At 36.6% G+C, this 27,549-nt stretch overlaps 2 protein-coding genes across 4 annotated transcripts in view; both read right to left on the reverse strand.

Moving 5' to 3' along the window:
• The window catches only part of PCMTD1 (protein-L-isoaspartate (D-aspartate) O-methyltransferase domain containing 1), a 37,176-nt gene extending 25,909 nt beyond the window's left edge, over positions 1 to 11,267 (reverse strand). Inside the window, 4 exon segments of the mRNA XM_039368591.1 lie at positions 1,143 to 1,245; positions 2,124 to 2,547; positions 2,727 to 2,822; positions 8,053 to 11,267. Of these exon segments, the coding sequence (XP_039224525.1) occupies positions 1,143 to 1,245; positions 2,124 to 2,430 (410 nt within the window). The 5' untranslated portion in view covers positions 2,431 to 2,547; positions 2,727 to 2,822; positions 8,053 to 11,267.
• Positions 11,268 to 21,203: 9,936 nt separating this feature from the next.
• The window catches only part of ST18 (ST18 C2H2C-type zinc finger transcription factor), a 119,042-nt gene continuing 112,696 nt past the window's right edge, over positions 21,204 to 27,549 (reverse strand). For all 3 annotated transcript variants that reach the window (XM_039368594.1, XM_039368592.1, XM_039368593.1), the window contains 2 exons: positions 25,679 to 25,822; positions 21,204 to 23,730 (listed from right to left, as the gene is read on the reverse strand). In XM_039368594.1, coding sequence (XP_039224528.1) covers positions 23,590 to 23,730; positions 25,679 to 25,822 — 285 coding nt within the window. In that variant the 3' untranslated portion in view covers positions 21,204 to 23,589. The remainder of the gene's footprint in view (positions 23,731 to 25,678; positions 25,823 to 27,549) is intronic.

Here is a 27,549-nt window from a genome sequence, read left to right on the forward strand (position 1 = left end):
TCATTAAAACTAATCCTCAAAAAGTTTATTTTTCAAAGCAAGCATATATTGGGATATTTAAGTGACCAAACTATTAGTTTAACGGACCACTTTAGGGTTTGTTTCTGACCCCAAATTAGTTTAAATTGACAGAATTACCCTGAATACTTCCTGCTAATGTCAGTGGGAATATAAATAATGCTAATTTACCATTCCAATTTGACAGGACTGGACAGACAGGAAAAGGAGGCATGTAACTATTTTGCCTAAAGCAGATATTTCAATCATCAAAAACTGAAACCAAAAAAACAATATCAATATATACTGATCTGTGCTTTAGAGCCTGTGATTTGCCTATATTCTATGCTCAACATAATCAATTAATAGGTATGAGGCAGACACAACTTACAATCCGTTTATGCAAAGAACATAACATTTAGTCTGAAAATTGCTAAATAAAAATAGAAGCAGTTATTATTGTAATGCTAAATTAGATACTAGCAATTAATACATACTCAAAATACATGCCAAAATACAAATGTGAAGTAGCTAAGGTGCTAAATACTTCATAATACATAAAATTTAAATATAGCATGAATCCTTTCATTATAAGCTGTAACAAAAGCCAAAAGATTACTTATTTACCGATTTTAGACTTTTTCAATCATGTAATTCTTTATAGTTTACATGAAGAGTCAAGAGTTTTTGGATCCATAAGGTGCTATGAAAAAGTGGGAGAGATACAAGTGCTATTTAAAATATTCCTTGACTGAAATCCAAAAAGGTTGTACAACTCAATTTTAATTTGAAGTTCAGAAATATTCAGAAAGCATTCCAGTAATTTTAACAAGTAGAAATATTTACATAGAGATCTATATACAGAGAGTGACAAAGGCTAAGGTAAGGAATGCGGGATCTCCCCAAACAACATGAGAGACCAAGATGTGCAACACTTTTGAAGACTGGACCAGAATATTGATAATACAACCACAGTAACAAATGAATGAATGTCTTACATTTTGAACATTTTAAAATCATGTTACAAACTTTCAATCGTGGTTGCAATAAATAAGCATGGCAAGTTTTCTCAAGTCTTCCTAAATGCTTTACTATCACCACAGGGAAAAAGATTTTAATATAAAATTAGCTATCAATATACTTACTTATCAAAGCTATCACTGTATCTTATGAAGCTCTCCAGTTTTTCCTTAGCATATTCCACTACATCAGGATGAAGTTCTATTCCATGATTTATTCCAAAAGGGCCTGTAAATTAATATTCAGCAACCATGTAAGATTATTGAATCAATGTATTTTTATAAAACTGTACATTGATGTGAATGCTAAAGAACATCTTTATTTGACAACTACATAGCACAAAGTAGATAGTGGGAATGTATGTATTAATTAACAAAAGAGAAAGTTATCCAATAAGTCCCAAACCATATAGCTGCAATACTGACACAGGAATAAATAAAGATCCCAGGGCATAGCAACTATTTTTATAAGAAGAAAAAGAAACGACTGCAGATAACTTAGTGCACTGCAGAAAGTTGTTTATTGTCCATTGCAGTTCTTTGGACAGTTTCACAAAACTGTGCTTTACCTTGCTTTGCAATCAAACCATTATGTGATTATGTTGGCAATCTCATTTATGATAGTGGTAGTGCAGGAAATTTTCAGAATAGTGCTTAGCATTATAAGCTGCTTTTCCACTAAAACATCGCAAGAAGGTATAGCTCAAAATTCCTTTTTTATTTAGCAGGGAACATGTATTGAATTATGTTATTTTCCTCACTTTATCTCCCACTTTCAAAATAATGTAATAAAGATATAAATTTAAGTCTCAACTTAAATGTCATGATTACTGTACTTTTAAAACAATTGAAGGGTCTCTTATTTTGTACAAGTGGGCAATACTGACATAAAAATTAAGCTATAAACATTTGCTCATCTTTGCAAAGCTACAGATCTCTTCGTAATTTCAGAAATTTTAATCAATTATATATCAGAAACACTAATTTGAAAAGCTACTTGCTAATATCTTGCAAGTTTGGCAGGGGCATAAACATGCTATTTTAAAACTGAAAATATAAGTAATTCAGCCTATATAAAAGAATGTTTAATAATTTTTAAAATATTACCTAATATTAATCCCACCATTGTACTTAAATATCCGGTTCCACTACCCAGATTAAGAAAAGACAATCCAGCCTGAAGCTTTAATGCTTCCATGACTTCAGAATAAATGCAGGGTGCCGATAAATGTATATTTCCGTGCTTCCAAGCCAAGTCTTTATATGCATTGTCTCTATAGCCTTCCAGATAGTAATCACCACGATCAATAGCTCTGAAGGCTTGTTCTACTCGCTCAGTGCGAATATATTGTGCTTCTTTCAAGTTATCAATTAAATCATCATTATCTTCTCCTGCACTCACAGCTCCTCCCATGATGATTGTCTTTCAACAATTCAATTAATTTTGAGAATACATTGGTAGGTACTTGACTGATGTTTCCACACAGAAGGTCCAATCCAATCTGGCTCAATACTGCTTTGCAAGAGAATCCTAAAAGATTTTTAAGAAGACATACTTTTATTTTCACAGGTTGTAAAAATGTAATCAAATTCAGGAAAGGAAAGGTAAATAATGTTCTTTGATATCTAAAGTTATAGACATACAGTTACTGAATTAAACAAAATACTCAGTATACAGTGAAAATCCTCAGAATTTGTAGAAAGCCTTACTAGATGAAAGTAATCCATATCAGCCACCCCAAATGGAACTAGATCAAAAGAAAGCTGGTCTGGAAATGTACAGTTGATCCTCAGTTGAAAACAAGTCTATTAAAAGAAAAGAGCAAATCTGTATATTAATTGTCCATTCAGAGTAATATCCATATAATAATAGCAAGCAAAACATTTTTATTTACAAGAAAAATGTTATCTCATCCAGCACTTAAACATGGCAGGTTTTATATATTTTTCTTATTGACTATGGAATACATTATTTAACAATTACTATGGTTTTTAAAATCTATTTGAATTAAGTTTTACTGTAGTAAACAATTTCAGTTAAATACTGAATTTCATTCTCAAAAATATATTTGTCTCCTTATTTATTATAAGAAAAAAAACAAAAGAAAAAATGGGTGAAGAATTGTGGAAGGAAACATGAATCAATAAGTGAATCAATAAGTTGTAGTAAAAATCCTTTAAAATGAATCTTAGTCTAGTAGTCCAAAATTAAATGTTGTTACATTAGGGTAAGTTAAAGATGGATTTAATGGTCTTTCATCCAACTTGAAAGCCCAGTTAAGTAATTAACAGAACTTTTTCTCCCCAGGAAACTACCTGGAGATTATTAAAATAGTTCAGCTTCTGTGGAACAATTACAGTAAGCTATATGAGAAATAAAACATATATGACATCTAAAATATTTGAAGTTGATTTACACTCATCCAGAAAAGAGAAAGTATTTATTGGAGATCACAGGTTCAACTACATTTATTTTTATTCACTCAAGCAAATGAGAATCATTACCACTTAGTTGGATCATCAAATGTTTGCAAACAACTGGTGTCAGTAAAAACATTAGACTATTTATAGAAAAAAAACAAAGCAGGAGAAAACAGAATTGGTGGCTGGAAATGAAAAATAGGGGCTTGTCAACATTAGGAGAGGCATCTTCCAGGGTTACCTATTATCACTCTTACTATTTGTCATTGCTATGATTATAGCATAACATGACTGGGATGGTCTCAATGTTTATTGGCATACTGAATGATATATGAAAAAATACTTGGCAGCATTTAGAAAACCTGCTCATTGACAAAATTTCCATCTCTAAATTGCAAAAGGCTACACTGCTTGGATCTGCAAATATACTATCCTGATATATTACAACATCTTAAGTTCTACACATCTTGGGAAAAACTAAATGTGTAGAAGGCCTATATGTTAGACTTAGATTTTTTTTTTTAAAAAAAAAGATGGCTATGGCAAACCACTTTTATGTAGTTGCCAACAAAATTGCATATAATAACCAGAAATTGAAGTACAATGGTTCTACAATTCAAGACAAACAGGACTTTTTACCAGTATTTTAATATTTCTTGTTGTATAAAAAACAAAATTTCATATTAATAATTTGTGCTTCTTCTATATAGCTTAGGGGTGGTCAGATTTGTTCTATGTGAAAACAAAATGTTGCCAAACACATGAAACTGAAGTCGAGGTGCCAATACTGTAATTAATGAAGCATTTTCAGCAACTTAGTTTTAAAACTTCTCCCATTCTGAATAGTTGAAAAATTCTGAAAAGTACATACTCCACAGATAACTAAACTGATTAAAAAGTATCTCTTACCTAATAGAAAAAAAAAGCTGTTCAAATAGTTACTGGTGCCCAAGTAATTATGCTTAAAGTATTTCCAACAGGCAAAACAATTCTTCTTTCTCAGTCTTATTCCCACCCATAACTACTTCACCTTTGGCAGTAACATATACCTGCAAGTTAGTGACACAACCATAGCATATGTCTTTACAGTAAGCAAACATATCTAGAGCAATACGTTTGCAATTCTTACAATCTAAAACCTCAGCTATCCTTGAGATTCAGTAATGATGTTTCATCATTTAGACCCATAGAAAGGGCATCTCATGTAGTTCCATCATGACTTCAACAAGTCAGTTAGTTCCTCTCTCAACTGTTAACAGTATCTTTCCACTGAGCGACAGATTTTCCTGTAACAGGATACGCCAACCAACTTCTTCCCTCTTCTTCTTCGCATTTTCCCACAAGTGCAAAATCCGCTGTTTTAGGATCAACCAAGTATTTATTCATTGATTGCATAGGAACTGATCAATTAGATTTTACCCAAGCCTGACACTGAGTGAGACAGTGACTGGAAAAGTCTTCTTAGCTATGTCTAAGATAAGACTAGAATTCATAGTCTCCTGGTTTCTAGCCTAGTGCCTTAACCACTAGACCAAACTGGTTTTCGTAAGCATATGAAACTTATAGCCTTCCCAATTTTTGTTGAATTGTAACATACTTCATAATAGAAGTCAAATGTCTTTAGAACAGGATTCCCTGCTTTAATTTTCTAAATACACTAGGACAGAGGTGTCAAACTGTGGCCCACGGGCCAGATGTGTCACACGCAGGCCACACTCATCCTGGCTCCACAAAGGCAAAAAACATTGTGATATGTCACAATATGTCATGTGATGCGATCGAGTTTGACACCTATGCACTAGGAGGATTTCTAGGTGATCCTTTCCCGTGAGAGTTAGCAGCTGTCAAGAGATGTGATGTACAGCATTTCTTTTGTCATAAAAATGCCATGAACTGAAAATAGGCCATGGGCTCAACAAAGCTTTATGTTTTATTAAGATTGTATTATAAAGCATCAGTAAATATGATATAATTTGTTTATATGATCAAAATATGTGGGTGTATGATTTATATTTGCTCACTCCAAATATCATAGGACACCTGACTCCAAACAATATATTTTAACAAAGTTTTTCATGTCAAATTTAGGGTACCCAGGCTCTTAACACTTTCAGGATCTCAGGCTTGCACACATAGCTAAATCTTAAGAGTCTTATGAAAGGCTAATAGGGTCAAGGCCATCCTGAACTCCGAAGAAAAAATGTTCTGCTGCCAAGAAGATATGCCTCCTGGTTTCCGAACTACACTCAAAAATACCAGTTCCTATTAGAAATTTTGTTACATGTGTCATATAACTGTACCATTAAGCTACCCATGCAGCTGCATTTTGCACTAGTTGAAGATTATGAATGCTCTTCAAGAGCAGTTTCATCTATAACATGTTACTTTAATCCAAATGAGAGGTAACAAGAGCATGAGTGATTGTGAGAAAAGTCCACCAGTCCAGGAATTTGCATAACTGGTGCAAAATCCATCCACCTACTCACAGTTGCCACCTGCTCTTCAAGCAGGAACCATAAGTTCAAGAAGACCCCACCAGGTCTCCTGGGGCAATGCTACCCCATCCAGTATGGTACCCCATCACTATGGAAGAACCTTGTTCCCAGGAGGAATAAATACTCAAGGCTACTACTCCATCTTGCTTGGACTGAATCAGAGGCAATTGTGCCACATTTAGGGCCCTAGAGCCTCCAGATACTGTGACAGGATATCCGTGACATCACTCAGCAGATCTGGGGTGGAGATGTATCCACCCCAGATCTGCTCATCCAAACCACTGGATCACCTCACCCAGTGGCTTCATGTAGATATTAAATAGAAGAGAAAACCAAGCCCTAAGCAACGATATGAAAAACAGAAGACAAGCAGAGCCATTCTAATATCAAGATATACCAGATGAACAGGAACAGATCTGTTACAAAATTATAGTTTGTCAACAGATTATAATGCTAATATGACATACTCAGAATGTTCTAATGCATTGTGTTGTTTTTTTTATGCAGGCTATGCTTGTACAAGAAACAAACAGAAAAATTAGGAGGGGTAAATAAAGTTTGCTGAAATAGCAACATTATTCCTATTAGAAAAAAACTGTTGTAAATATTTAAGATACATTCACTATTCATCACCAGATCCAATTTAAGGAATGGCTGCTTTTGATAAAAGATATAAATGATTTGGCCTATTTCAACTGTATGAAGAAAATTAGTCTTACACCTTTGTCTAAAAGGTCACCTATATGCATTTAAAGCATGCCCTTAAAATAATGTTCTTATTCAATTTCACCAATGAATAACATTAAAAAGTATAGCTATTAAGATTACAAAAATAAAAGGTAAAGGTTTCCCCTGTCCAGTCGTATTTGACTCTAGTGCTCATCTCCATTTCTTAGCTGAGAGAGCCAGCATTGTCTCAAAACATTTCCATGGTCATGTGGCCAGAATGACTATACACCAAGGCACATGGAATGCTGTTATCTTACCACCTAAGTGGTACCTATTTATCTACTCACATTTGCATGCTTTAGAACTGCTAGGTTTGCAGGAACTGGGGCAGGTAAGCAAAGTTCACGCTATTGCATGATGCTCAGGTTTTGAACCCAGACTGTCAGCTTTCCAGCTGACAAGTGTCTTTAACAGCTGAGTCATCGCACCTTTTTATTGTGTTTTAGAACAAATACATTTTAAATATATTCAATATTCAAATATATTCAACTTGGCAAAATCAGTTTTGCTTCAATGTAAACTGCCAGCTAAACTGAGCTATATTTCAAACCTGAAAAAAGCTATTAATACCCTTTCTCACAAACTTTCTTCAAACACTGTGGTGTTTTCAACAGTAGATGACAGTTTCACTCAATAAACAATTTTGTTCTGCGGTTAGCCACATCTTTCAAATGGTTGACCTTGGAATTTTATTAGCAAACACAAAACTTATATTTTCCAGAAACAAGATTTAATTTTGTTCTTATGCTTATTCTGTTGCTTTAACGTTTTTATGAGTTGTTTGCAAAATTTGTATAACTCTGTTTTCAGCAGAAGTCTGGTTAACCAAACCAAAAAACATTTTAGAACACTCAAAGGAAACACATTGAAAGAAGCAAAGTGAAAACCACATGAAGAGTTAGTTAATCCAATTAATATTTCCTTTTAGGTTTAAAACCAAGAACTAATTCTGGATACAGATGCACTGGCTGAGAGCCTATTATCAGATCTTAACACTTTATTTTACTGCTTTTGTAAACAGATTAAATTTGCTATGAGGCAACTTCACTGGCTTACCTTCCAGGGCACTTGAAAAGATGACTGAAAAGATGCAAAATACTTTCTGCAGCTATATTTCTCATAATCATATTTTTACTTAGGTGCTAAATGTACAGCATATGTATAAACTATTATAAATAATATTTAATTATCAGGAAAAATGTTTTCATGATTTCTTTCTTAATTGAGATACAGTATCTTAACAAACTCAGTTAACGACCATTCATTCAGTAACTGTTCAATGTTAAAACACGCTGAACAACTGTTAGTTATGACTGGTCCTCAAAGTTTCAGCCATCCCAGTATCCAGATGTGATCACAATCTGGGCATTTGACAATTGGATTGTACTTACAGACAGTTGCAATATCTCATGGTCAGAAGATCCCCATTTTCAACCTTCCTTGCTGGCTTCCCACAAGCAAAGTCAATGGGGAAGCCAGCAGAGAAGGTCACAAGTTACTCTTGTAAGTCGCTCACACTCCTGTGCTTCTTTCCCAGCAACAGTGTGTACCTACAGCATACGCACAGAAATAAAAATATGGCAGTCCCCCATGCATCTTGTCTCACCTGGCAGTAGCCATACATGGCCTGTAGCAGCCACTTTCTGCCCATCAGCCTGCTTGTGAGGTGCCTGGGACTTATAACTTACGCTAATTTCCTCATTGACTTTGTTTGTTGGAAGCAACCAGAAAGTCACAACACCTTACTTCATGATCTGTGTTCCTTGCTTAATGACAATAGGGATTGTGAGGACTGATGCAAGATTTCAAGGAATAATGTGGGGCAAAAGCCATGGAGAGAAAGTATTAACATCCAAAAATACAGCTCAGTCCTAAATATACATATGCACAGTGCTGGAAAAGTTAGTCTTGTTGACCTGAATGATGTTTATGCATAAGATTCAGTTACTATTATAATTAATATAGGCTGTTTTTTATAATATCTATATTCCAGAATATAATTTATCCTTAAAAATAATGTCATAATTCAAGCTTCTAAGACGAATAATATGGAAATGTAATAGTTTATGTGCTATAATAAATAGTGCTTATTTTTTAAAATTGGACCATTTCAATCAAGATATTCATAGATAGCTTGTCATGGTTCCGCAGATAAAACTCCTCAAAAGAACTTCGAGGCATTGTTTACCTTAAAGAATCTTTTATTCGAGAAGCATAATATAGGCACTACAAAATTGAAGCCAACAACTGAACTCTCCTCCCCTTGGCACAAAGTAGCAAAGCACAATTCCCTCCTCCAACTAACAGTCATAAATCACATTCCCCAATTAGCTTGAAAACGTGGGCTCTCTCCACAGCTCTCCAACCCGCCCAATCCATATCAACTCTGGGCTCAATAATCTTGAATTCCCACGACTTGAAATTGTTATGACTAAATGGACTCTCATCCACATCCCCCTTCCCAAAAGTGAAAGAGAAAAATAAATGCATTTCCATCTGTTGTCAAAGCAATAACACCTGATGTTAGCAGCATTGACATAGCTATTATCTATTATAATTTAACCTGGAATTATGGTCCTAGGTTTTGCTGCTCGTTAAGCAGGTTACCATGTGACAGTGCCCAATTTTATGATTTTGCAGTGGTCATTAAGCAAATACCAGTCATTAAATGAACTCATTGCCTGTAATGGGCATTTTTTCCAGAAATCATAAGTACACTTTGGTTTCCAGCAAAAAATGTAGTAGATTGTGATCATATAACTGTGAGATTCTGCAAATGGCCATAAATGCAGGCTGGTTACCAAGTGCCCAAAATGTGATCCTGTGTATGTAGAGTGGGCCCTGCTGTCAAAATTTCAAATCCAGGTTGCAAGTACCTTTTTTTTTTTGGGTCCCGATCATATGTTGAAAATTATCTGCATGGTAAAGTATTATTTATATCAGAGGCACTATATATCACCATACTATCTGTGGATTATATGAAAAAAAATATTTAATTATGCTGAAGGATATTTTGGCATTTTAGGAAACATATGCTTAATTAGGCGGGATTTTTTTCATAAAACTGAGCTTTTAAGTTGCAACTTTCATTGCACTTCATAGTCATCAGGAACTGAGGATGTTGTACAAGTTGAAGTAACCTTTGAATTTGCTTTAGGACATAAAGTGAGCAAAATGAATGTATATGGCACAGAAGATGTAGAATATGAAAAACAAATTCAATGGGGAAAATAAAGTGGACTAGAATTGTAAAACTCTTCTATTGTAGCAGATATTTTTAGCTTTCAGCATTCTACATGTTTTATATCTTTTCAAACATCAGGAATTATCTACATAGTAGTATACTTTATTTTCTAGATGTCAGAAAGTTTCAATGATGTAAATTGGATAATATATTCAAATAATGTTCTAAAATATTAACTTATTTGAATTAAAAATATAATTATTCCACCCCAATAGTTTTTCTAGAAATGGGTATGGGGAGTCATGAGTTTTTCTGTAATTTTGTGTTTTTGTACCATTTTGCTTGTTCTGCTGGGGTCAAGCAAATACATTAAAGCTCGAGCACGTCAACACAGAATTTCATTAACATATAAAATATATTTATTTTTATTATATTACGTATTAGCAGCTGTTGACTCCTGATTAAAAATAGTTTATTCCTTTACATAGGTCGGTAAAGATTTATTATTTATATTGTTATTTATAAGGAATATAATAATATAATCAGGGCAATCCCAAATTGTCAGAAATCCTATACAGGTAGTCCTTGTTTGGCAACCACAACTGGAACTGGCAAATTGGTTGTCAAGTGATCACTTAGTAAAACCACAACTGTGCTTATGATCTTACTTCAGGGTTACTTTGTTTTACAGATCTATGAAGGTCATAAATGTGAGGACTGGTTGCAATGTTACTTTTTCATTAACATTTTAATTACAAATAGTCATGGTAGGAGGCAGTCAAGTTATTTGGGTCATTGCAAAATGGACTTCATTTTTCAATCATTCACTGATGTGATACTGGATTTTTGTTTTGTCATTAAATCAGCTAACTTCAATAGAAGATGCTCCACTTTTACCATTTGATGTATTTTTTTAAAAAAAAAAAACTTTGGATGGTTTTTAAAAACTTGTTGAATGAAGTAGAGAAATATGCTAAGGATTTTATTCGCTTGATGGCAAAATGTGCATGTCTATCAAACATTCAAAACCACCAGAATCTCATCCTATGTCACACTTACAGCTTTTATACAGGATGAAGCACTAAATGATATTATTTAGTAGCCTAAAAATCTCAGAAGGGGACACCGGATTGACTTCTTAGTCTTTCCCTTTTCTCCCTTAATGATCTTTCTTTTGCTTATGCAGTGAAGAAATGGGGCAAATGAAAATCAACTTCTTATTCTGGCACAAACCAATATAGTAACAGATTCCTGTGCACTTAATTCAGCACCCAGAAGCTAAACACATTTCAAAAGTAGTGGGGGCGGGGGAGAGAAAGAGCACTGGGCCCAGTGCTCGTCAACATTTTCATCAACAATTTAGACGATGGGATAGATGGGGAACTCATCAAATTAGCAGACGACACCAAGCTGGCAGGAATATCCAACACTCCAGAAGACAGGCTTAAGATACAGAAGGATCTGGACAGACTTGAACACTGGGCACTATCTAACAAAATGAAATTCAATGGTGAAAAAACCAAGGTTCTACATTTAGGCAAGAAAAACCAAATGCACAGGTATAGTATAGGGGGTGCCTTACTCAATAGTAGTAACTGTGAGAGGGATCTGGGAGTCCTAGTGGACAATCACTTAGATATGAGTGCTGCAGCTGCCAAAAAAGCCAACACAGTGCTAGGCTGCATTAACAGAGGGATAGAATCAAGATCACGTGAAGTGTTAATACCACTTTACAATACCTTGGTAAGGCCACACTTGGAATACTGCATCCAGTTTTGGTCACCGCGATGTAAAAAAGATGTTGAGACTCTAGAAAGAGTACAGAGAAGAGCAACAAAGATTAGGGGACCGGAGGCTAAAACATATAAGGAATGGCTGCTGGAATTGGGCATATCTAGTTTAATGAAGAGAAGGATGAGGGGGGACATGATAGCAGTGTTCCAATATCTCAAGGGCTGCCACAAAGAAGAGGGAGTCAAGCTATTTTCCAAGGCGCCTGAAGGCAGGACAAAAAGCACCAGATGGAAATTAATCAAGGAGAGAAGCAATCTAGAACTAAGGAGAAACTTCCTGACAGTTAGAATAATTAACCAGTGGAACAACCTGCCTCCAGAAGCGGTGAATGCTCCAACACTGGAATTTTTTAAGAGACTAGACAACCATTGTCCGAAATGGTATAGGGTTTCCTGCCTGAGCAGGGGGTTGGACTAGATGATCTCCAAGGTCATTTCCAACTTTATTATTTCTGTGATTATGATTATGATTATTATGGATCATCGCACAGTCAGCCAGATGTTCAGACTGGATTTGGCATTTTGTCTACCTATCGAGTCCTTATCCAGGACCTGGGATAGGCAGATATGGATGTTTGATGGTATTACAAATATCGTCGCAGGATGGAAGCAGTTCCTAATAAGGCCGCCTTTTGCAATTGACTAATAGCGAATTTGTCAATGCTAATGGTGTTCAAGTGGTGCTCCAGTTGTTTTGGGATTGTACCCAAGGAGCCTATTACTATTGGTACTACCCTTGCTTGCTTTTGCCACAACCTTTCTATTTCTATTTGTAGGTCTTTGTATTTTGTTATCTTCTCCAGTTCTTTCTCGTCTATCCTGCTGTCTCCAGGCACTGCCACGTCACTAACCAGACTTTTTTGTCTTTCTTATCGAGAATTGTTAAGTCTGGGGTGTTATGTTGCAGGTGCTTGTCTGTTTGAATTCTGAAGTCCCAGAGCAGTTTAATTTTATCATTTTCTATGACTTTCTCTATTTTATGATCCCACCAGTTTTTGCTTACAGGCAAATGATATTTTGTGCAGATCTTCCAATGCACCATTGGTGCTACTTTGTCATGCCGCTGCTTGTAATCAGTCTGTGCAATCTTCTTGCAACAGCTTACCAAGTGGTCCACTGTTTCTTCAGCTTCTTTGCATAGGCGGCACTTACTGTCTGTTGCTGTCTTCTCAATTTTGACTTTATATGCATTTGTCCTTAAGGCTTGGTCTTGTGCAGCAGAATTAGTCCCTCGGTCTCTTTCTTCAATTTTCCTGCTCTTAGCCATTGCCAGGTTTTATTATTATCTGCTTTCCCAGCTATTTTTTTCACGTATTGGCCATGTAGTGCTTTGTCTTCCCATGCCTCTATTCTGTTCTTCATTTGGTCTTTATTGTAGGCCAGTTTGGTCTCTCCAGTAGTTAGTAAGCCTTCCTGATATACTAATTTCAGTGCATCTTCATCATTGTTCTTCAGATATTCTTCCAAAGCCATTTTTTCTTCTTCAACCATCTGATGTACTTGTAGCATTCCACGCCCACTTATTTGCCTTGGTAGATAAAGTCTGTCAATGTCACTGCGTGGATGAAGGGCATGATTCATTGTCATTATTTTTCTGGTCTGCCTATCCATTGCTTTTAGTTCTGCTTGAGTCCAGTCCACTATTCCAGCTGTGTACCTAATGACTGGAATTGCCAGGTGTTGATTGCCTTTATAGTATTTCCTCCATTGAGTTTGGACTTTAAGATCTTCTTCACTCTCTTGATGTATTCACCTCTAATCTTTTTCTTGACTTCAGTGTGCTTGATGTTGTCAACTTGAAGGATACCGAAGCATTTGTAGTACTCTTCCTCATCCAGACTCTTAATGTTATTTTCGTGGGGCATCTTGATTCGTTCAGTTTTCACTATTTTTCCTTGTTTGATAGTGTGGCACATTTGTCCAAGGCAAACTCCATTACAATATCTTGGCTATATATACGGACAATGTTGAGCAGCGATTCTATTTCAGATGATGTTTTTCCATACAGCTTCAGATCATCCATGTAAAGGATGATGATGATGATGATCACTATTAAATAGCAAATAGGCCCTCAATTTCAGCAAGGCTCTGGACCCCAGCAGCTTTAAGTTTGCCTACAAACTTTGCCTTCTCTCCTTCAGTCCAACACTAAGAGGCTCTCTCTCTCTCCCCGAATCCGATCGTCTTTCCCTCGTTCAATATAGTGTCTTCCTATAAACAGAAGGAAAGCAGATGTGCTCGCGGGCTGCGAAGAACTTAGCCGTTCTACCTAAGCCGTGGCATGTGCTATCTTGGACAGCCTGCCGGCGACATTAAAGTTATGCGCGAACTTGAGTGCCTTGCGAAAAACTGTGGCAGGCGCGGGTGTGTGTGTGTGTGTGTGTGTGTGTGTGTAGGAGCGAGAAACGAATTTCTTTTCCTCTCGTGCGGGGCAAACTCGGGTGCTCTCCGCTTCTTTGTTGTTGGGTGATTCATTCGATCTCTTCCTCTTTGGCACCTCTACACAAAGCCAACTGGCGGCCAAAAGCAGGGCAAGGAAGCAGCAGGCGGCGGCGCCTCCAACCTGTTTATCCTTTTATAGTCCCAGGAACGGTGCAAACGCTCGGAGCAAAAGGGGCCGCCTCGTTAACAGCTGGAGACGGCGGGGAGCGGGGCAGCAGAACAACCGTCGCCTTCTGCCCTCAGCCCGAGTCCTTGCCCTTTTAAATGCTCAACGACTAAGAGGCTCACAGATACGGGGGGGGAGGGGCTCGAAGTGCCTCCCGTGAGGAACAGCAGACGCTCTTTCCTCCCCCGCCCTCTGTACACTTTCCCAGAGTCCCGGGAGGGGGGAGAGGAAGGACCAACGAGGAAAAGGGGGAGGGAAGCGCCAGGGGCAGTTGGTTCCCCGGAACTTTCAACGGCCTTCAGAGAGCTAACCTCGCCAGCCAGGTCATTTGGAGCCCTCAAGGCCGCCTCGCGCCTCACGCACCCATTGCTGCCCCTCTTTCTGACAAAGTGCCCCCTCCCCGCCCCCCATCCGACTCACCTTCCACACGCCCTCTGCGTCCCGAAGAGGACTGAAGCTTTGAGAAGCTGTCAGGGCTGAACTAACCAGTTTAAGAAAGAAAGGGACGCCTCGGACTCCGAGTCAGAGAAAACGTTGCCCACTGAATGCGTATATGTCTGTGTGTTGTGGAGGGAGGGGAGGGGGAAGAAGATTCTCCTCGCCGTCAGCCTCGTCCCGCCGGCCGCGGCCGATGATCCTGACTGTTTGCGTTGGCCTGAACTACGCCAGGAAGAAGAGGGGAGGGGGGGAGAAGCCAAACAGCTGAGAGGATGTAAACACTGGGGCACGTGACCTTATCTCTGGGTGGGAGGCGGAGTCGTTCTATCCTTCCTTAGGACTGGACACCTGGTTGTTGCGTCGACCTTGCAAGCAGAGAGACTCCGCCCCGCAACTCCACGACCAATGAAGGGGCAAGAGTGTTGCGTCAAAAAAAAATTGATAACGTCAGTAAGGCAGCCAATAGCAGTTCGCAATTTTTAGGCTTTGTTTTTACTTAGTCTGTCAAATAGCAGCTTTTCGGACGAAGATAGGGAGCGGTAACTTGTGAATAGAATCTATTTGTTTGAAAAATAGAAAATGTGATGCCGTAGGCATTATTAAATTTAGCTTTAGACAAGTTTTTTTTCCTCAGTTTCACAAAAAAGAAAGAACCAATTTTATGCTTATTTAATGTTATGAACTATAAAAATAGAGAACGATGTTACTTGCTCGTATTATTTTTGCTTACCAGAGTCATACCAGATTTCCCTAAAACCTCTTCCCATGAGTGTAGATGCATATACTTATGCTAAATAGTATGCCCCACTTTCCTGCTTCATCTTATGCTTTCAAAGACAAAATTATATTTAAAGGAATTTTTAAAAGATTTTTCTCCAAATCTTTATCTCAGTGGCAAGCCCTGATTCATCAATTGTATGTTAGTAAAGCTGCCATTAAAAGCATATGAGCAGAGAATATTGTCCGATTTCTTTGTATTAAGCATATTTTCCTAGAGATTAATCTATAATAGCTATGATTTACTTGTTTCATACTTAACCATATTTAAAAACATCATATATCACATGACACATAGTGCCGCTTCCAGAAGTCCATTTTGGGCCTGGGCAACAAAAAATTAGCTACCAGTTCTGCCAAACTGGTGTAAACTGGCTGAATCCCACCACTGCATATACCTTTATTTAGGGCCTTTTCAGTCTGACTGTCAAACAAGGATGAGTTGAAAACATTGCCAGACTAAGTAAAATACAAGGTCAAACTCAATATTTTCTTGAATGCATATTTTCTAGAGTTATATCCCCTTCATATATTGAGGACCCTTTAAAAATGAGATAACTATATTTGTTTTATATTTTATTATATTATTTTATATTTGTTCCAAACCCTTAGAATGCCATGTCTAACAAAGTGATTGACATTTAGTTTCCTCAGATAGTGAAATCTTTTTTCCAGTTGGATGGGGTATTTGCCCCATTAATATTCAATCTTATATATTTATTCTTCATCTTTAAACAGTGTAGCAAAGTCCTATACAGTTACACCATTTAGCCATATGAAAGTTGTTCATAAGCAGATTTTGGCTTGTAGATGCTTGATGTTCTTCAATCTTTCATTATCAGGTAGGTTTTGCCAGATATTAACTAACTTTCAATTTTACCTCCTTGTAGTATGTTGCTAAATTACTTGGCAATGAGTGGGTATAGACCAGTCAGATGTTTCAATCAAAAACCATGCAGTTCATCTTCACCTGATACTAATCAATTCTTGAGCAGCCCATTTCTGCTCTCATTACAAGCTTTTTCATATCAGCTTCTTTTTTATTCTTATCCACAGTCTTTATCTAAGCTGCATTGTTGTTGTAATTCTTTGGGTTGTCCCATAGCTGCATCCAGAACTACGGTTTTTTCTTTGTCAGGTGTTGATTAGTTCACTGCAGTTTTTCCATGAGTGAATTGGGAGAAACGTTTCTGGCTTGACAGAAATTGAAGATTCCACCTATACTTAGCAATTCTGCCTTCATATTTGCTGATCTTTTGGGTTATAGCTGTTATTTGTTGCTTTATTATTTCCCTTGTTTCCTTAATGTTCCTTGCTTCTAGTTGATATTTCATAATCAGATTGTTCTTTTCTTTTATCTGTTCTAGCTTGCTTGAATCTGATCTTAACATACTGATATTATCTTCCATTCTGATCTTCCATTTTGGTGGCCTACTGATTGACTTTTTCTTTTCTTTGTTGATTTTGCATCCAAAAAATTGAGTTATAACTGCAGCTGTGCTAATTCTTCTCTCTCAATTTTTTATAAATACTATGAGGCTCGCTCAAACCTACAATTCAGAGAAATATCTAAGAAATCTAAGTCAGTATTTGGCAACTTTGCTTCCCCAGCAGAATTTTCAGGAAGAACCATACCTTAAAGCAGGGATGTCAAACTACTGGCCCTCAGGCCGGTTTCATCATACCAGAGCCGCGCCCACCCCATTGCCGGCAATGGCGAAAAAGCTCCAACACGTCACGTGACATCAGTGATGTCGTGAGTTTGACATGCCTGCCTTAAAGCCACAAATTAAAGTTCCTACTCAATTGAGAAATGGACAAGAATAAAGAGGATAGATTTAGATGCTTATTGTTAATCTAAACTTATTATCAAATCAATCACTTTGCTAAATGTCTCTCCACTAAAATTAAAATTAATCCATCATTTGCCTTCCCATGAAAGCCCAATTTAATTGCTGCTAGAGCAAAAGTATGAATCCCCTATTAATAAAATAAATATTCTAGCATCCAGTTTCTTGAAGGAAATAAAAGTATTTCAATGCACATTTTGGTATACTTCAAAAATATATTTCATAACTTTGGTCCACAAATTTATTTTCCACTTTGTAATGTTTCCAGAGAGAGAGCCTTGTGAGTATGGTGTACTTTTAATGATGCACGGTGTTGTCTTTGCATCAAACACATTTTTTGGAATTATGGCCAAAATCTTGGTCTCATCAGATCACAATACATTTTCCCACATGTTTTTGTCAGATTTGATATAGGTTTTTTCAAAATGTAGCCAGACTTAAATGTTTTTTTTTTTTTTTTGGGTAAGAAAAGGCTTCCTGTGTTGCTACCCTACTCCAAAGCACAGACATTTAACAATACTGGAGAATGTGCCACATGTAATACACAACCAGTACTTGCCAGAAATTCCTGCAGCTTCTTTAACTGTAGGTCTCCTAGAAGCCTCTCGGCCCGGTTTTCTTCTTTTTTTATTTTTTATTTTTATTTTTGCCCTTAAAAGATGATACAGACCATCCTGTTCACTAACTGCTGTCATGCCCAATTTACTTATACATTATTGATTGCCCACTTTCTAGGCCATTTTATTTATGCTACAATCTGATAGGACTCTGTAGACTTCTGCTCTGGATCCTTGAACTCTCAGCTTCTGCTCATATTGGCATCGCTGGCATTGTATCCTGACTACCAGACAAGATCTCTTTTGTGGATCAAGTGATGAAATGTGCATTGTGATGTAATGCAAATACTATTCTTGCATCTGCAATCTAAGTTACTTAAATATTCCTACTTCCACATTGGTAGTGTATAACAATGAGATTTGTGTCAATAATTTTGATAGGAATGCCTGTAATTGTCAGAGAGAAATAATGACTCATGAAGAAAATAAATCTCTTTTGTTTACTTAGTCATTTCCCTTAGTCTCTGATTACAAATAGGTTACTCTGGCACAAACAACACTAAAAATGTCATCAGTTCTTTTATTTGTTGGAGTGAAGAACACCGGTTCATTATTGTGATGCTCTATCCCAGTGGTGGCGAACCTATGGCACAGTGCCAGAGGTGGAACTCAGAGCCTTCTCTGTGGGCACACGCGCTGTCGCCCCAGTCCTAGGCCTTCAGCTGGGTTTTATAAAACCTTTTCGCTTTAGGCCTCTGCCGCCATGTGCAAAAAAAAAAAAAAGTTCAATCAGTCAATTTCAATCTCACGGCGGTGAGATGGTAGTATGCCATTACCATCGCAGCCATGCCCACCCAATTGACCACGCCCACCGAATTGGCAACACCCAGCCAATTGGCCACACCTACCTGGCACTCAACAATGGATAAGTGGGTTTTGGGTTGGAGTTTGGGTTGGAGGTTCGCCATCACTACTCTATCCGGTATTATAATCAGACTTTCACCAGGGAAAAAAGATTCTGCAGTTATTTCAGAAGTCTGCAGTTATTTCAGAAGTACTTTTTCCTGTACTGTAATCTAAGTTTTGCATTTGCTCTATTCAGTTTGGATGTATTGTTAGCCATGGCATTAATGTATATTAGCTATGACAGATATACTCTGAATTTTATTTTCTAAGTATAAAAAATTGTTTTTAAAAATAAATGAGAAAAAAATAAACTTTTCATACATAGATTATTATGCAGATAATTTCATCCTATAGCATCTCATTAAATCGATTACAAAGTTAAATATTATTTTTCTTTGTTTTTATTTTTAATGCAGATCAATAAATTGTTTATCCTTATTTAGATATGATTAAATGCTATTTTGTCAGGAACCTCATTTAATGCATAATATTCATGCAATTAAAAGTAAATTTCTCCTGTGTCTATATAGTCTATTCATGTGTCTATAATCCTTTTCTCTGATACAGACTGTAATTATCATGATGAAAACCATTTTTCACCTCTGTTGTCATCTACAAACCTTTATTTGTGTGTGAAAGAGAAACTATTTTGGGAATGGTCATTGACTGATTAGATATGCATACATCTCTAGATTAGATATGGTCATACTGCAGAACATGAGTTGGAGCAGGATAAACATGGAATGGATGGAACAGGTACATGTAAATCCAGTCCATTTTGATTATAAAATCATGAATTTGGAGGTTTGTTTGTTTTTGTCATGCTCTTCTGCATTATAAAAAAATGTCCTCCTCTTGTTTATGTACAACAATGTTTCTCAACCTTGGAAACTTCAACAACCAGCATGCTGACTGGGGGATTCTGGAAGTTGAAGTCCATACATCTTAAAGTTGCCAAGGTTGAAAAATACTGATGTAAACTCTGTGTAGTTATGGTGATGGATAAAGATGAGACAGTATAAAAGCAGAAAAAAGTATTTAATATCTGATATATCTCTTCTTAACTCAGATTATCTTAACACTACCATTATCACTCCAATCATAGCACGGGGGAGGGCATAGATTCTCTTATCTCTCATTATTACCGATCATTCACTGCTGTGATTGTGTGATGGTCTTTTTGTACTTCATAAACTAATTCACCTGGCTTATGGTTTATTTTATGGGAAATGCACCCATAGATATGGTTAAATGAGATTCAATGAGCTACTTTCTCAGCAACTCTCCACAACATTACTTCTGCATTCATGAAGAGGACAGAATAATTTTATATGAATATCTTTTACTTTTGTGCAACTCTTCCTAAAGTTTTGTTTGAAATTTGTATCGGTATTCCAACCCATATTTTACCGCATTATATCATCTGAGATAAATTGCTTAAAAGAAATACATCAAAGTAGCGTATCTGTAGGTATTCCTACAAAGTTGAATACTTTTCATTTCCCAACTTGCTTCCAAATTTCATTTGACTCTGATAGAAAATAGGTTACACACATTTCTACCTTCTTTCTATAAGAATCTAACTGTTTGGTTTTTTTTTTTTTTTTTACCCAGACCTTATTTGGATCTTGGCAGTCATGTCAAACTGCTTCTAGGATAACCCAGTCCATTAATTATGTAGAAGAACAATGTCAGCCAGGACTGCAAAAGGAAGTCCTGTTTCTCTAAAAGAAGTATTTAAAAATATCAACCTGCATGTAGATGGGCTGAAAAGGGCTAAGGAAATAATAATAATTTGCCCTGTAATTAAACAAACAAGCCCAAGTTATGCAGCAGACATATTTCAATACGCTTTACGTGTGATGAATTCAATAAATACAATATGCCCTCGTACAAAAGGATCCAGAAACACCCCAGAAACATATCAGAAATACACACTGGAATTTATACTGGCATAGTTCCCTTCTGAGATAGTGGAGTCCTGTAGTGTCTCATATGAAGGCATGACATAAGATATCAACTGTATCTCTCTAAACCAGTGTTTCTGAACTGTAGCAACTTGAAGATGGATGGACTTTGGCAATATGTTGCCAAGACTGAGAAATACTGCTCTAATCTAAAAGCTTAAGGAAGGAAGGTGTATACCACTCATAGAGAGTCTGAATTGATAGGTGATTTTTTTTAATAACAGGAAGATTTGGTCATGTTACTTTGTGCTTCTAATTTAAATATCATTTAGCAGCTATTCAAAATCTTTTCTTTGATCTTGGGCATAACACTAGAAGTTAGGTAACATTTAGAGGAGAGACAAACTTCTGCAGAAAGCAAGTCATACATCTGTCAGAGTGAGAGTTCCTGGGAGTACCGGTATTTTAAAAAACCATCATGCGACATGTGGAATTAAAAAAAATGCCAAATAACTTGTGGAAGCCGTTCCAGTATCAGTTTTTATTTCCTACCATACACCAAATGAACAGCACAGAACACAGTTTTGTTGCTTTGATGTAAGAAATATTAACTGTATGAAGAAACAGTATACAAACTACCCCAAAATTAAAAAAAAAATGCATACATCATTGTCCTTTACAAAAGGTCTAATTTACAGGATAGTTCATCAAAGCAAATTAATGCAGAGAAAAGAAGGGAAAAAAGAAAGAATGGGAAGACAGAGGAAGGGAAGAATCACAGCTCACATTACAAAACATCAAATACAAGGAAGGCAAATAAATATGAAGATACATTTTGAGCAAAAATCCAAACACAGATAAATTAACTGAAAGCCATAGTAAATAATAATAGATTAAAAAGAGATTGCTTAATTTAATTTAAATAAAATATAGGATTACTTTCTTAAAATACTTAGTACATTACTTCTTACTTTTTGTCATGGGTGAATGCCTTTGTATGCCTTAAACTGGCGTCAGCAAATGTCTTATAACAAATGAACCAACAAGTACAATAATTTAATAGTAATTTGGTGTTCTAATTTATATTAGCACATACTGTAGCTTTGTCAAATTATTTTCTTTAAAAAATAAGCACAGCTTCTAAGAACATACACCTCTCCTGTCTAAACTAAGGTCTGAGGGCCAAGCCAGTCCCTCCACACACAAACAGCAAGCCCACCTAATGCCAAAGAGCAATCAATCACAGCATATGAAAATTGGAGAATGACTGAAGAGGCAATCTGTGGATAGGAACACTATAGGTATGAATGAAGACTGTGAGTAGGGTCATACCCAGTTGAAATATAATGTTGGCAAATAAAACTAATCACGGTCATTCTAGCACCGAAAAAGTAAAGCCTATGCTGTAAGCCATTATACACTTTCCACTGAGGCACATATACACATGAGATCTGTACTGATGGTTAAAGGCAGTTCAGCTGGTGGTTTGTAGTTTCTTTTTTGGAAAAAAAATAATGTTAACATTGGAGGGAGGGGAATGATTTATTATTTTTACACTCCCTAAGATAGTTGTTGGATCTTTGTTCAGAGCAGTTATAAAACAGGAACTGAAAACAGATTACGAAAGAGTTCACTTTGGACAAATGTGAATGTGTTTCTGAATGAGGGTTTACAGACTGCAACATTTGAAGACCTCTCTTTCCATAATCAATGGAAACTAAAACATGCTGCCACCTGACTCAAAGTTATACAAGACTCCAATATGTATACTAATCACCTCTGGATGGTCTCTGTTTTCTTCAGTATAAAAATCAGTTGTATCAGTTTTATCAACTAAGCCACTCCTAAGATTTACTACTAGTCAATGTTGACAGTATTTAGCTGAATGATAAGTACTGTTTAATGTCCTTGCTTTGTGATATGTAAAAAATTATCAACTTGGGAAGCACTTTTCCAATATGAAATTATATTGATAGTGGTAAACAGAACAATGTTTTTTTCCAGCTTCTATACTTCAAACCTATCTTATTTGAACAATTAAACAGTTTGATCTTCTTTCATGAATGAGCATGAAATTGGCCCAATGAGAAGGTTTCCTTCAATCAATCCAGACTTCCCCTGAATGGTTTCAAACAATTGTTTCGTGTAGGCTAAGGCTGTAGCTGGATCCAGTGGTTTACTGATTGCTATATTTCATTATTGCTACAAAAATTCTTGAACTCTTACTGCATGCTGTGCTCAAGGAAATTAGCCACTAGAGGGTACAATTCACCTTGGTATCACTGGGTCTTTGCTTCTCATGCTATTTGCAAACCCATTTCTTATTTCATTAAAAAAACTGTTATAAAAAGCAGGATGTGGTGAAAATAAACTAGAATCACAGTTCTGTTACTTTGTTTCTTTCATAGTATTTTTTTCTTCCTGTACAAACCCAGCACATTATTTAATTTACATTATAACTTTCAGTCTATTTAAAATCCCATTGGAAAATAAATTAACAAACACATTTGTAAAAATATGGCAGGCTGCAAGAAATGCTGTTAAACAATCTTTTCTTTAAAAAAAATCCATACAACTCTTTGATTGGAAATAAATTAAAAATGTAAAAAAATAGTTACACACACTTTGTACATTCACTTTACAAAAATGAAACAAGTGCAAAACAACAATGGCAACAAAAAGGATTTGTACAGAAATAAATACGTTTGATGATCTAACTCATTGCTGTTAATACAATAGTCTGTTATGTTTAATGTCCTTTTTATGTCAGCTGGAAAAAAATAGTGCAATGTTGTAATTAAAAATGCAGCACAGCAACCAATATTTCTAAGCAGTCCAGGTGCTTTTCATGGATGCATCTGGAATTTGCAGCTGCTGAGACCTTCTTGTGCCCAGCAATTCTTCCATCCTACACATGAATACCCTTCACTGCTTGCTTGATACTTTCCAGTAGAGCCTTGCAGTCCGGGGAATAGTCCCTTTCCAGACTGCTGTACATTTCAGTGAGTGTATTCACGTATGCTTCAAAATTATGCTCACTGATCGGGCCCTGAAAAAATGACACAAAACAAAGAAATCAAAGATAAGTGGGACATTAGCAAGAGAGAGAAGATTTCTTATCTGTGGACTGAAGACCTGAATCTGGCTGAGATGCTTGGGAACTGAGTTTTTAAAATCTAAGTCAGAACTTTTTTTCTGGTAAAAGCATGTCAAAATCAGTTGGAATCATATTAAATGGACACTCCTTTTCTCTCTGCCTATCCCTGTTTTACTGTAAGTGCCTTCACTTGTAATGCTAATATACTTGCCATATTACTAACAAGTAAAAGACTTGTCTATACCATCTCCCGTGGATGGCCCAGCAAGTTGCTGCAGGCAGATATTTATAATTCTTCATCAACCGTGGCTGGTACTCCAACATCACAAGGAGATCTGTCCAGATATCACTTTTTGGGGAAAGGTTTTTTTTAAAAAACAAAACAAAACAAAACAAAAAAAACCACAGGCATATGGAGGCTTGATTGAGTTGTGATATGATTCAAGGTAGAGGCAAGTGATTTTTTTGCCCAGGGGCTCTGTTTGTGTGTGAGCGTGTGTGTTTAAGTCTTTGAATATACATGGGTGATGTGATGATAACTCCAATGGTTCTTTTGTGGGTTATCATACAGTATTTATCGACTTTCCTGTTTCAACATGTGGCCCTTGACAAAGATATTGTGGCCATAGAACAATGGGGAGCCCAATCACTTTTCCTTCTTGCCAACTGATCACTGTCTTCTGGTTTGCAGCAGAAGTGGGATTTTATTTCTCTGCTGCCATTAATTGAAGGGGACCAAGTAACTTGGTCTATATTGTTCCCCTGCTCATGGGGCTGGCAGGGACCATTGGCAAAGTCACTGTGTGTGTATATGTTCAACCTTTGGATTAGACATTTGAAGAGAAAATAATCCATCCATCTTCATGTTAGCTGTGTAAGTTAGTACGAGGGCAATTTGGAAATAAACCTCCATTTGGTTAGCAATGACAGACACTTGCAAATACAGAACTTTTATTATACACATTAGAAAACTACAACATTACATTATATTTTTGACATAATCGCTATTCAAATTGAGGTACTTGTCATATCGTCTTACAAGTTTTGAAATTCCTTAGTAGTCACTTGGCACCAAATCTGGGCTATATGGGAGGGGTGATCAAAAACATCCCAATGGAACTGCTTCAAAAGTTCTTGCGTGTGTCTAGTGGTATGCGGGAAAGCATTATGGTGGACCAACATCACACTTGAAGAGGTACCTAGAAAATCCTGCCAAATATGAAGATGCCAAAGGAGTACTGCTAGTGAAGTTCATGGAGCGTGGTTTGACCATCAGTTCAGAAGTCTATTGTGAAACGTTATGAAAACTCAGATGATTCATCCATAACAAGCGTCGGGGCATGCTGACTTCCAGTGTGATGTTAGTTCATGATAATGCTCACTCACACACTGCGAGACATGCCCAGGAACTTTTGAACCAGTTCCTTGGGTTGTTTATGATCATACCCACCCCATAGCCTAGATTTGGCACCGAGCAACTACGATTAAGGAATTTCAAACCTTGTAAGACGTTATGACAAGTGCCTTAATTTGAAGAGCGATTATGTTGAAAAGTAATGTAATGTTGTAGTTTTCTAATGTGTATAATAAAAGTTCTGTATCTGCAAGTGTCTGTCAATTATAAGCAAACAGAAGTTTATTTCCAAATTGCCCTCGTATATTTCTTATCTCTCTACAAGATGAGTTGTCCCACTCCTAAAATATTATTCTTTTCTATTTAAAGTACTGTCATTATTCTATCCAGAATTGCTCATACTGATTTTCCATAATTTCACAGTGGCATTAATGGATTGTACATCATAATTTTCCATTTGGCAGCCCTGCAAGATGCTACTGTATACTTCTTTATTCTTTGACTCTTAGAGAATGTACAGAATTCTGAGTCACAAACATACTGTACCATTTGTGGAAGTTGAATGTCAGCAAGACTGGAGATGAGAGCTTGGCTTAAACCAGCTAGTTCCTTTAATAGGCTCTCATTATTCTGCTCTATCAGTTTATTCTCTTCTTCTATGGTTTTCAGATTGCTCTCCATTGATGTGATCTGAATCCATAAATAAAAATGAGAGATGGCATAATGAATAGTTAGGTTCTTGATATAGAGCTTCAACTATGTATTAGAACTTGCTCAGAAAGAGCCAGCAGAGGAAATGCAACCCTGAGGCTCACAAAATCATGTTAACAATACTCATCAGAAAAAAATGCTAATTTTAGCAACACATTATTGTTTTTGAAAAAGTGTAGAAATGAAATTTGTTAGCCTCTTGCTTCCATTTCCACCCAACTACTCCCCTTCCCAACACTTTCACCCAGCTCCAACTTGTGGAAAATTGTCTTCTCCACTCTAGACAACAGTAGGATGAAAAGAACAAGCATTTGTTTCTTTGATTGTTTGGCAGGAGTTCACAAATGGATGAAAGGCCACAATTTGGCAAAACAGAAGAAGGCTTGGTAGTTAGTTAAAAATGCCTGGTTAAAAAAAGAATTTAGCTACAGTATTAGGGATACAGAAAAAGAAGCAAGCAAACTACTGTTTACACTGTTGATTTTTTTTTTCTTCCTTGCAGCATCCCTGCTGACTCACTGCAATAATAACAGCCCTGGCATTCACACTAGAGCTAGATAAGGCAATACTGTAGGATGACTGCGATTGTAACACTTCTGAATGTAAAAGGCTAAAAATAAAAGAAACAGAATAGAAAAAAGTGGGACCTCTTTGTCAAGAAAGGCTAACACAAAATATTATCTTGAATAAATGATCCATCAGAGTAAATCGTCCTAGGCTAAGGGGTGTGTGTGTGTGTGTGTGTGTGTGTGTGTGTGTGTGTGTGTATATATATATATATATATATATATATATATATATATATATATATTAACAATTACACTACAGCATCTGGAATATATGTACATGTACATATATTCCAGATGCTATGAGTCAAGTGAGAGCTAAACAAAGACTTCGACAGATCAGTCCATTTTGTTCAGGCTCCACTGGTCATCACAGTAAGCTGCAAACTTTCCATGAGTTTTTCCTTGCTTTGCAATTCTCACCACTGTTTTTGTGCTGCTGCAATGCCAAATTTAGGATGCAATTATAGTACAGTACATTATGCACTACAAGCCTATCTATATTTGGGTAATATGCAGTATATAGTTATCATTCAAAAGTTAGAGATTTAGTCACTTCTTGTGAAGGTGATAACTATTTGTTACAATGGAAACATCTAACAACTCCTCTGTGCTCAGGAGGAAAAGAAGGCGTTCCATAAGAGAACAGCCTCTGCAAGTTTTATTTATTTATTTATGAGACTTATATACCGCTTTAAGTGCAAGCACTCTCTAAGCGGTGTACACCAGTAAGCAATGTATATATATATTTACATTGCCCCCAACAATCTGGGTCCTCATTTTACCTACCCCGGAAGGATGGAAGGCTGAGTCAACCTTGAGCCGGTGAGATTTGAACCGCTGACCTGCTGAACACAGTCAGCTAAAGTGGCCTGCAGTACTGCACTCTAACTGCTGCGCCACCTCGGCAAGTTTCCTACAAATTCCTTCTCACCGTATTTCACTGCTGAGGGGGGCTCAGCAAGCAGATTCCATTTAGAATTAGTGGTCTGCAAATAATCAGGCAAAAGCCAGATAGGATTTTAAAGGTTATAAACACATTTGTCTCTAAGCCAGAAATAAACCTATGCAGGTCCTATGGTATTAATCCTAATGATAGCATGCTGCATTGTGCATTAATTGCAATTTCTTGATGGTTGT

The sequence above is a fragment of the Crotalus tigris genome, unplaced genomic scaffold (genome assembly GCF_016545835.1).
Source record: "Crotalus tigris isolate CLP2741 ecotype Arizona unplaced genomic scaffold, ASM1654583v1 scf7180000020856.321264, whole genome shotgun sequence".
NCBI lineage: Eukaryota > Metazoa > Chordata > Lepidosauria > Squamata > Viperidae > Crotalus > Crotalus tigris.